Source organism: Serinus canaria, chromosome Z, assembly GCF_022539315.1.
Source record: "Serinus canaria isolate serCan28SL12 chromosome Z, serCan2020, whole genome shotgun sequence".
Lineage (NCBI taxonomy): Eukaryota > Metazoa > Chordata > Aves > Passeriformes > Fringillidae > Serinus > Serinus canaria.
Window position 1 is genome coordinate 3435760 of NC_066343.1, and position 12284 is coordinate 3448043.

Genomic DNA, 12284 nt, shown 5'->3' on the forward strand with positions numbered 1-12284 from the left:
CTCAAGGCAGACTTTGCCAAATCTTTCCTAAGTCACCTAAACACAGTCTCAAATAACTATTTTTTTTTTAGGTATAAATATATATATATTTTTTTTTAGGTATAAACATCTTCTTTCTCCTTTCCCATTTGCAGAGAAATCAAAGTAGAATCAGATGCCAGCTTCCAGGGTTTGGTTTGATCCTTTGAACAAAACTAACCATTTATTCTAGTTAATGCATAATTTATCCACCTTATTCCAGTGTCCTGGCTCTGGTCAGGACAGGGTAAATTTTTGCAGTAACCAGGAGGGGCTGCCCTGGAAGACCGAGGTTGTTTGATACCACTCATGTAGCCAACAGCACCTGGAGCCCCTGCTGAGGCTGGATCCTCTTCTGCACCACAAACACATGATCACAGCACCATTTTATTTTCTTTTCAGCAAAGATTAATGCTTCAGGAAACAAACTTTCTGACCACAGGTGCTTGGTTTAAACTAAAAATAAACCCAATGCAAAAATCTTTTATTCTTGAAAAATTAAATCTTAGAACTACTTAAATGACTAATAGTGATAAACTGACTTAACGACTGCTTCTCTAAGGGAACTGTTTGAATGTGAAAGAGAGGTTTAGATGATGTTAGGAATAAATAGTTTATTCTGTGGGTGGTGAAGTGCTAGCAGAGGTTGCTTAGAGAAGCTGTGGATAACACTTCACTGGAGCTGTTGGTTGGATGGGGCTTGGAGCAAGCTGGACTAGGGGATGTGTCCCAGGACACAGTGGAGGAGTTGGAAGAGGATGATCTCTAAGGCCCCTTCCAACACAAACCATTCCATGATTCTATGGTTTGAAAATATACTGCCTATATCAAACTGAAATAACATATGAATTGGATAGATTTTGCTATTTTAGGGTTTTTTTCCACTCTTACAGTTATTATCACTTCATTTGACTGATGCAGAGCTGTTATTACTCACTCTCTTATATAAAACACTTCAGTTCAAACATTGTTTTGAAAAGTGGTATTAAATATTGGGACTGGAGGCAAGCAGGCTTTTCATCCCATCCGAGGCCCAAATGAATGGCAAGGGATTATTGCTTGCTAGCAAGCATGTGTTTGAAATTAACACAATGACATTAAAATTTTTGTGATACTTGCCTGTCTTTGGGTTCTGCCTGCTTTAATGCCTTTGTGTGGGCTTTCACATGCCTGTCCAACTGCTGCCTTAAAGGCAACTCTGCATTCTCTTTTTGTTTTACTTCCAAGCATTTTTTATCCTTCCAACCTAATTTTCAAACTGCATTCACTGATGCCCAGCAACACAGTCCATATTAAATGGGATGGTGTAGTTTCTTCAAACAGACTTAATTCAAATGTGAAATTAACACTTTTCACCCCTCCCCTCAGGTATTTTCCTAAAGCAGACACACTGCAGAAATCATATGTTGGCATGTAGGAACAACCTTCAAGATAAGGACCAATGAAAAAATTAAATTTAGGGGTTGCTAGGAGCTATTGAGGACATTTGGAGTAATTAAAACAATTAAGTCAAGTGACTGAAGACTTCTCCATAGTCTGACAGAGACATAGTCATAATTTTAGATTGACAAGTATGTAAATAACCTCAGGGATCAGGTGCTTTTTCACCTGATGTGTACAGAAGTGCTGGTGACATGGTCTCAGGAAAACCAAGCCCAGCACAGGCATTGGCTTGGTAAAGGAGAGACTGGTAAGACTCTCCAGGATGACATCCCACTACACTGGGGTGGCCTCCAGGCATGCCAGGAGCAGGAATGAGCAGCAACACTCCTTCACCCTGATCCCAGGAGGTACCAAATCATGCACACAAAACCTGAGATCCAACACAAAGCCAGGTGCCTTAGGACACAGCCAGCAAAATGGCTGTGAGTTATAATCAGAGTATACAGAGATTAATTTTGGAAGGGAAATCTGCAAGATAAGGTTCAAACCCTTGCTCAAGCAAGGCCAACAGCAAAGTCAGGGCCTGATCCTCATCCAAGGGGTTTTTGTTCCCGAAGACAGAGATCACACAGAGCGCTGGACATCCTGGGAAAGACAGTAATCCTGGATTATGGCACCACTTTACATCTGTATAACCCAAATGTACTCAGCCATGGTGTTTCCCTGTACCAAGGTGAGCATTTGTGCCATCACAGAGCACCATCCAGTATCATTCATTGACAAGGAACAATAGAATGCTGATCTCTTCTTCCTTAGAAAAGGAAGAGATTGTCTGTTTCAGGTTTTAAATTTAAACAAACCCTCACCATCATGTGGTCAGTAATAATATGGCATGTTTCTGTTCCACAGCAGCAGTTAGTCCTTGGCATAGAGCCAAACCTTTAAATTAATTCCTTCACAGCTTTTAAAGTTTCTCTTACTTTGCTATGTGCAATTAATTCTACTTCAAAATTCAAAAGCAATTAGAACATGATCACCATATCTTAGCATCAGGGTGAAGGCTGCAGATCAAAATCAGATTTAGAAATTGCTTAGAACTATTACACTCCTGGACTTTAATCTCCATTTATTCTGCCTGATGATAATCTTTTGTACTCAAGGCAACCAACACTTAGTGCAGCTAGGAAGCCATATTAAAAATGTTTCTGACTTCTCAGTTGGTATCTCAAAGGCATCATTTGAATTTCCTCCCTCCACTAACAGAGTTTGTGATTATTTTGCAGAAAACACACCAAAAATTGTGCTTGCCCTCCCCTAAGACAGACTGCTGTGACAAAAAAAATACAGCATTACCAGGAGTTAAATCTTTCAAAGCCCCTCTCAAATAAGTTGAATAAGGAATGCATTATTGTGCGTACACATACATGTACAGAGAGGCATGCATGGTGCTCCTTTGCATGCCGTTTCAGTGGAAGCACAGCTCAGGCCCTGGGAGCTGAAGGAAACCTCAGCAGGGGTGCTGGAGAAGTGCAGGTGCACCAGGAGGGCAGTTCTGCTGAGCAGATTCTGCTCTGGCAGCTGTCTTCAGCAATGCTCCTTTGCACATCAGTCTGAGAAGGAACGCTGTCCTGAGGGATGATGGATCTGGCAGGCTGCCTGCGGGTGAGGGAGCCATCCTGGGAGCACAGGGCAGCAGCTCAGTTCTTCACGGAAATGACTCACTCCACCAGCCACCTGTGCCCTGCAGCAGTGTTTGTAGACTCAGAGCCGCGATCCAACACAACAGATCTGCCCGGATTGCAAACACCTTCCCTGGGAGGCAGAGCCACAGGACTCCCTTGTGTTCCAAGGGCTAAAGAAGGTCAGAAGATTTTGACCATATTTACAAGATTTGGAGTCGACCAGAGGATGCAGTGCAACTTGAAGACAAAGGGATGGGCAACTGGGCAGCTCAGGTTTGAGCCGTCAAGGGGAAATTGCCTCCAGGAGCTGTACTGGCTCAGAAGTGGGAGGGGACAGCTTGCCATCCCTCGGATAAACGCCTCATTATTCATGCCAGCAGCTGACTGAGCTGGGTTTACACCACTGCATTGCACTTCTTTGGCTGGAAAGGTTGGGCTGGAGAAAGCAACTTGAAAAGGGTTATATATGTTCCGAGTCTCACACTGCACAGTATGAGATAAAATCACTGGATTTAAATGATTGAATGAAAATAGATTAATAAATAAATATTTAAAATACATTTGTCCAGGCTCAGCCAGGAAAAGAAATTTCCTAGTTTACTTGGTTCATTGTGGAAGAGACAATTGACATGATCTCTAGGGTACCAGGCCTCCTTGCAATTTATGGAGTGCTGTCCCACATGGGATTAGAAAGCTAGACCAACTCAACATATGGGTAGCAGAAGACAGGTTAATGTGTGCATGAACTTGTATTATGTATTTAAGGGAAAGTGCAGAAAAAAGAGCCAAAGAACAGCTGGTATTTCCATCACTAAAACCAGAAAAAATTGATAAACCACAGAAGTCTGAAAAGTTGTATCAGATGAAATGTGATTTTAAAAACTGCATGCAAGAATTGCCAAATTTAAAAGACAGATCTGGAAAGACCTTGAGGAAGTGCAGAATGAATAGAGATCACGTGAGAATGGGATTTCATTCAATTTATTTTAAAAGGATATTTTTACAGTAACCTGCTGCTGCAGAAACCACTTTCCAACAAAGACTAAAAGATATTAAAGTGACTCTGTCTCTCTCGAAAACCCCTCACACAGACATCTCTCAGTTTAGCCCATCTATCTTTACAAACAGCCAGCATGACTTCTGCACAAGAGTTTCAAGCTAATGGCCTTTCATTTAAAGGCAAGGTCACAAACCGTTTTCCAGCTTTTTTTAGAGCGCCCATTTCTTTTTAGGAAGATTCCTAATCTTCTTATGGAGATAGCAGTGATTCTCTCATGTAGATCCTGTTGCTCTGATCATATTTAATGGTTTTGTATTATTTCAATACTTTACTTCCTATTCTCCACCAACAGTAGCTGGAAAAAGAGGCAACTGGTTGTGTTGCAGGTACTCAACATAGAGCATGCATTGTGTAAATGAAGAGGGAAGCAGTGAGATGGTATTGCTGGAACATGGCAGCTGCTTCTTATGGGGACAGTCACAGTGGTGTATCTCACAAAGCATAAGGTGCTTCACCAGATGATTCTGGCTGTTCACAGCAATTACAAAGACTTTCTCCTGAGTCACTGAGTACCTGGTCTGCACGAGGAAGATTTCACCCACTGTAATCTGTTCTGTGTGACTCAAATTTAATCCATTGTAATACCATCTCGTTTGCAGCTGATGGTGGAAACACAGTGGATGTAGCAGGTTACAAAAAGAAAAATTACTCAGCCCTCTCTCCAAAGGAACAGAAGTCTGAAAATCACTGCATGAATATTTCACATCTTACATGTCTCTTACATGTTCTCAATTGAAATCTGAGCATCTGGTTTGTCATCTTTCAGGACGTCTGTGATCAAGTACTCCAGCTCTTTACTTCCCCTCCAAGTCCTTCATCATCTGCAACATGCCCTGCCCCTGTAGTAAACTAAGCTCTCTGTTATTTAAGGTCTTTGTGCAGCTTGACAGGACAAGGCTTAGCTGTCTGCAAGACCTCCTGAATGAGCACAAGATAGCTCTCAAAGAAAGTCGTGGCTAAGAAATGTCAGGATAAAAGATCTTGGTGCTGAGACAGTTCTTTACTTCAAGAAGTTGAAAATAAACCTGTGGAAAACAAGGACAGAAGGGCTCTGTTTATACCAAACTTCGGCCATGCTTGTGTTCAAACTCAAGTCCAAGGACTGCTTCCCCTTGACAGTCCTCTGGCAGGGCTGGCCCCACAACAGGGGGAAAGGAGGCTGCTGAAGAAGTGCAGAGCAGCTTGAAGAGGACAGAGGCAGCCTCTTGACTGTCTCAGCAGCTGTTGGTGCTTCAGCACAGATTGGCATTCTGGAAATCAGAGATGTGTCTGGAATTTGTAAAATTCTAAGCACTATGAAGCAATTTGTTTTGACTGTAGCAGTGACAAAATGAATCCATATTAAAGAACTGTTCCAGAAAGAAAAACATGTCATTGGCAGCCACGTTACAATAAGCACTTCAAGAAAAAAATAGAAGGCTGCTCAGTTCTTAGTTCAAGTTAACACCTATGTGAGATGCTGAAGAAACACAAAGAGCTACTGCACTGTAACTTGAGAGTTATTGCAATCAGCGAGGTAAGAGCAGCTTACAGCTCCACAATTCTTCAGTCTTTATTGACAGGATTTGACTGTACGGTGGTGCAAAAAATGTGTATCAGGTGCTCTGTATCTCTGTTTTGGAAAAAACTGTGTCTGCACACTCCTATTTCTCCCTTTTTATACACTTATACATAGCACAAACAGCTGGGGAAGCTGAGCTCCCATTCTCCTAGAAGTGCACAACAGAACAGTGTCCATCTCAGACGAGGAATAAGTCTATTTACAGTTCCTACAACTTTGGGAAATCCACAGCACCAACTTTGCTATCTGGTAGGCAAAATTCAGAGCCACAGTATCAGCATCTGATGGAAAACCCAGTTTTTGATTATGGTCTTGCCAAAAACAAACCAACGAGAAACTCCCAATGCTAAATGAAAAAAATAGCATTAAAAGCAAACAATTCCCCCTTTATAAAAGACAAGACAGTGTCTTTTTTCTGCCACATCACATGCCTGAGGTCAATCACAGCTGTAATTATGTTTGGTATTGTCCAATACCAGCTGTGGAAGACAGCTCCCAGTAACAAGGAGATTGCAACTCAAGATGCTACTGTGTTTTCATACTATTCAATAATATAATGGGATAGATTGGATTTAATGTTATTTGCATTAAACATGGGTCAGAAATCTTTGCAGAGACAAAGAATCAAATTTTAATGTGTTGAAAACAACCACTATTTAATTAATTGTTCCTATTCTTTTACAGGACTTCAGTAAATGAAGTCCTGTTCATGAATCTCTGGAGCTGCTCAAACAAATACAGAACACAAAATGAAACTTGAAAAAAAGAAAATTCAGAAAGACATGAAAAAACATTATCCAAGTGACTGCCCAGAAGAGTGACCACCAAGAGCAAGCCTCGTCAAGTCTTAGAGGCGCATTCTCTAGTGAGAACGAGCATGGGATTATAAAAGCAACCTCTAGTATTTGAACCCATGAGAAGTTCTACCTTCAATTCATTAGATCTCATTCCATTCTGCTTTCAGCATAAACCAACATAGTCGGACAATGTTTATTTCCGCCCCACACCTTTAGAGCAAGAGCTGAATAACACTGACTTCCCAGGCAGTGAAATCCATAAGCAATTCTCAATTCCCCAAATCAGAGATGCTTAAGTGTCTTTGTTTTTTGCTGTGCTCTACTTTACATAAAATACACAGTTGCCTCAAGCTGCAGGAATTTACAAGCTTTGCCATTGTTACAGCAGACTTGCTACAATATGCCAATTTTGTAGAGGCTATACATTGCTTAAAAATTAGGAGAGCAAGACTTTTACCTCATGTTGTTGAATTTTACAAAAACTTAAATTTAAAGTCATCTTCCCTGAGCACTTTTCAATGAGTACTTCATAACTTTCAGAGATTTGTGGAGTTTTTTTCCTACAGTGTATGTAATACAACTTCAGGCTGTATAATTATCTTATTCAAGGAGCTCATCACTGTTTGCAGTAAAAGCAATTTCATGGTCTTTTTAACAGAAAAACCACTGTACTACTACATTTTTTTCTAATACAGAATGTTCACAGTTGATCGTTACTCAGCTAGCATCTCTGGGCTGCTGTCACCTGTTGGCTCTCCTGGATGCTAGAAGGCTTTCAGGGCGCAGTACTAGCAAAGTCTAGGCTAATGCTCACACAGAAGGATTAAGAGGGGCAGGCAGTTGCTTACTGTGCTGCCAGGAGGCTGGTGATGACAGCTTTTTACCCACTAGAGTGGGCAGCACACATACCAAGACCATATGCCAAGGATACAAACCATAGGCTGCAAGAATTTCTCCAGGTTTTTAATAGCAGCAAGCTAAAAAAAGTTACAGCTACTCTTGAGAGTCATGATTGGCTTTTGCAGCATTTCCATTTAAGATTTGCACTTACTGATAGTTCAAGGCTATCTGACAGCAGCTCTGTGAAAGAAAGTATAATCTATCTAAATTTAAAGAAAATAATTTTAAGGAAAGTAAGAGAATGAAAGTGTGGAAGATAAGGAGAGACTTGATATTTAGAGGTTTCATCTTACCTCCACAGACTAGAAGTCCCAACCCACTGAGCTGAGTTTTCCTGTTAAAATGAGAGGGGTAGACCCTCCAGAGATCAGCGTGTGTGACTTGCCCTCCAACTCAGCATCCTGTTTTCTGTAAGCCCAGAACAACTGGTTCCAAAAACAAGTGCATGTTCAATGCTGTCCCACTGCACACTTTTGAAGTGCTTTCCCGCCTATAACATGGGATTGTATATGCCATTGTAAGACTCTGCTGGACAGAATTTTAAGATGATTTAAACTGGACTGCTATCATCCTGTTAACAGAGTGAACACCCTCATGGTAACTTTCCCAGGTCAGAGTCATTGCTTTATTTATTTTTTATTTTCATGCACATAAAAGTAAAATAGCATCATATCTGAAGAACAGCTGGCATAATTCATCCTATTAAGCAATCAGCAGCTGAGTTACCAAGAGATGACAGAAGTTGTCTGCTACCCAGCTCTTAAGATTCTGTGCCAAGAAAACCTGGCAGTGGAGTTAATAACCGTTCTTCTGTGTGCATCCAAATGATGCCTTAGATTTTAGCTTTTATATTTTTCAGATTCTGTGCTGCTTTAGTGTGTGGTTCTGAGCTTCCTATTAAGAGATGGTAAGCTCTCTTCACAGAGTATGTAGACAAAACAATTCCTTTCCTAGCCTGGGACCAGGGATAACCACCCAAATCTCAGGTCAAAGAGCATAAACATGGACTAAAGAGAGAAAAGTAAGAAGGATGGAACTTCATAATCTAAAGCTATAATGGACCATTAACTCCAATATGCTAGTGGACCAGTGTGGGAACTCAGCACATCACTCCTGATGTCCAGAGCTACCGAGAGAACCCTTGGGGGGCTTGGGGATCTTGGAATGTTGCCAAAAGCACTTGGTGGCTTGATTTTGATCCATCTAGGGACGTCCCACCGATGTATGAGAAGATGGAACCTGTGGGAATTACCCAGGTGTGAATGGTGAAGGGAAAAACGTAGTTATAGGGTAAATTACAGATTTTGGGGTTTCTGTACAGGGGGGTTATGGAAACAAGATGGAGGAAACAAGGCAGGTCACAAGACTCTTCCTCCTTCTTCTTGTCATCCACCTTCTGCTGTGGTGTTGGCACTTGGGGATTGATCTAGAGTAGGAATGTATCTGGTGACGAGAGTGATAGGTATTGGGGGTAAAAAGTAAATATGACATACGTAGTTTTTGTTATAAAAGATGTGCCCGCCTTGGGGGTGGCCAGAGCGCCTTTGGCTGCCGTGCTGGTCAGATCCCAGTCAGGCAGAGAAGGGACTTTACAGATAAGATATAATAAACAATTCTGAAGACCGAAAAATCCTGGAGTCCAGACTCATCTTTTGAGACACAGCCTGCCAGAACCATCCTAAGCGTGTGTGGGGACAGAGACAAACAGCCGAACTCCACAGACCAGAACTTAAAAAAGTGAGAGACCTTGTGACTGGTCATCCATTTTGTGACCATTTTGGGTTCATCTGGGGTGTAGCCCTGGCTGGGGTCTTGTACTGCCCAAGGGGTATCCATTGAGGCCTTCTAATAAATACCTACTTTATTCTTTAACTCCATCTAGTCTCTGTTCTAGGTCAGCCTTCACAAGGCATCAGTTCTTGTGACCCAAATGAGACAGAAGGCATCTGGAAGATCCGTGGACTAAGGGAACACCCAGCTCCTGCCCCCCACGCCTGCCAGCATTCCTGGGAGGGGGCCCCAGCTGCAGTCCAGGAGGTATCAGAGCCCAAAGTTGCGTGAGTAGATAAAGGGGAATTCTGTTTGCTGCATAAGTTAGGGGGGAATACTCTATTGTGAATAACAATGAAGTTTAAGTGGGGGAGCAAATAAAAGCAAATTTCAGGGTTTTCTTTTCAAAATAAACGTGGTTTAATGTGTGCAACTCAACATGAAAATAACCTACTTTTGTTCAAGAAAAAGCAAAACTAAAAACATGGCTGCAGCTGATGAAATAGAAAAAAATATATCAGACACAATAAACAAAACAGCCCAAACTCTATATGCTTCTGGAAGGTGAACTAGTTCAACTGGATGAACATAAGAGTACTTTGCTTGAGAAAGTCCATTCTAGGCACTTGATGACAATTTCTCATTTAGTTCCAGAGCTCTAACATCTCCATTAGCTTTGGCATTTGCTATAAGCACCTGCAGAGAAAAATAAAGAATAACTTGAGAATTTGAGATTTTTCTGTTGTTGTCTTAATGGCAATCTGAAATGTACTTTATTTCCTAATAGAATAAAGTTTTCTATTTTCGCTAAAAGATCCTCTAACCCATAATCCCCAAATAGGAAATACTCAACATTACATATCAACTTCCTTAAAAGATCCAAACTCTGCACTATAGTGATGTAATCACTTCTAATGCTCTGTAAAAGCATCACTGATTACTGTGACAAGTAGTTACTGGCTGGCAATTAAACAAGCAGACCTACTTTCCTGCTGACACACACCTGTCCCCTGCTTTGTATAAATCTTACCTTTGTATGAATCTCCATTTGCCAAACTGAAGTGTTCTCTGCAGCTGGTTTAAAAAACCTGCCACATCATTTTCCCTCTCCCACTTAAATTCACACTTTCCTGATTTATTTTCCACACATCATATTTGGAGCTTTTCTGTCAGGGACCTTAAAAAAAGGTCCCACAGCAACGTAATGTTCATAAGCTTCTGGCACATCTCTCATAACCCAGTGACATTATACATACTGAAAAGGAAAACCATTAAGCAGAACCAAGCAGATCTCCAGCCATTACTATCATACTCACCAGCAGTGACTATAAACACTTTGCAGAAGCAAGTGCAATGAGATCATACCAGGATCTTCTGAACTCACGAAATCTAGCTTTTTTTATCTGTGTCTGTGCATGTTTGTGTATGGATTTTTGTCCACAGCTTTTTATATGTACCTCCAAATGTATTTTGTATTGGATTCAACATTTCAGCAGGGAACAGCTGATAATATGGGCAAAAGACCTCATCACCAGCGGCAGCATTGAGGATAGAAGAGTGTATTCAGATTTTGAGGAGAAAAGTAGCTCTCATTACCAGCCAAAAAGAATGACATTCCACTTCTACATGGAAGCGCTGCATGGATTTGTGAGTTTGATCAAATACATTAGTGAAGTACTGTCAACAGAAACTAATGCAGCATCTACTAAGTACTGAAAATAATGTAACATTACACCCAAGTCTTTAAGAGAGAGCATAGAGATTGTGCTGCTCAGATCTTTTGGGCCAGGGACATTACATGTTCCAGCCAGGCTAGAAAGAATTAACATTATTATTGCTAAAATTTTAATTAAATGGTCCTCATGTCTACTAAAGAATCACTAGCAGATCTGTTCCAAGTTTGGACTGGAGACTTTACTGTTTATTTTTCATTATTGCAAGGAGGAATGGAAGACATTCAAACAAACTGGTGTTGATTTCAAAAACTGAACTACATTTGCACCTCAAGAGCAACACCTTCCCTAGCCTTCTTCTAGCCCACTTCCCAGTTGCAAGTATAATGTCAAACATAAATACAGAGAAGTTCTGTATAAGGTGGACTGTCTTACATCTATTAATTCACAATCATCTTTGGCATGCAGATGTTGCAGGAGGTACCAGCGTGCCACTGACACTATGGTTTCTGGATTCGCTGGTTGGTAAACAACTCTCTCCAACATTCGCCGAGTCTCCCTGGAAACATAATCAAAACATATCAAAACATAATCCAATCAACTTCAACTGAACAAGCCCCATGTAACATAACAAAGAAAGCAACAATGGCCAGATGTAATACATGGGAAAACCCTTATTGCAGTTCCTGCAAACAGAGATAAGATGTGAAAGTGCAAAAGAGAAGGTAATTGGAATAGAGTATTACACAAAATCCAAAATTCTGTTTGGCTGATACTACCTCCCAACAACAACAACAACACCTAACAAAGGGATTTTCAAATTCACACTGCCATTAGAAATCTGGTAAAAACTGGCAACTACATGTAGGGATGTCATATTCATTCTCTGGTGCTCCATCAGCTTTGGCTCTTCTAAGAATTCTGTCCTTTATAGTCAATGTGATAGTCCAGTACATTGTGATTTAACAGGCTGTTGAGAAGTTACATGTTTTTGTTTGCTATTTGTATTCAAGATTAATTTATTGTTTCAGGATTTTGAAACACCTAGGCAGATCAATTAGATCTTGTGATACACTGTTCCTGTAAGTTAGTATCTGGAATTGTAATAAGACTGATTTTAATTAAGTTTTTGTCTTAATTTTATTGTAAGTGACAACCATCACAATCACATTAGGATAATCATCTGAACAGCCAACACAAAACATAAGCCATTTTCCTAGAATTATCTATAAAACAGATGAATTATTGAACAAACCGTGGATGCCATGGGACAGAGAGAGAAATGGCAAGCGTTTCTCACAGCGACTTGTGAAAATTTTTATGGAGTTGTAAGAATGTGATGACTTGTTAAGTATAAACAATATGCAGGTGGTGTTTTTCTACTTCTTTCTGTTCTTCTCACGGACACCATGAGAGGAAGATGTTTTTGTTAGTTAGCCA

At 40.7% G+C, this 12284-nt stretch overlaps 1 protein-coding gene across 9 annotated transcripts in view; it reads right to left on the reverse strand.

The window, feature by feature from the left end:
• Nucleotides 1–9567: 9567 nt before the first annotated feature.
• SKIC3 (SKI3 subunit of superkiller complex) overlaps nt 9568–12284 on the reverse strand; it is a 47950-nt gene continuing 45233 nt past the window's right edge. For all 9 annotated transcript variants that reach the window (XM_050986574.1, XM_050986575.1, XM_018920578.2 and 6 more), the window contains 2 exons: nt 11280–11403; nt 9568–9867 (listed from right to left, as the gene is read on the reverse strand). In XM_050986574.1, coding sequence (XP_050842531.1) covers nt 9790–9867; nt 11280–11403 — 202 coding nt within the window. In that variant the 3' untranslated portion in view covers nt 9568–9789. The remainder of the gene's footprint in view (nt 9868–11279; nt 11404–12284) is intronic.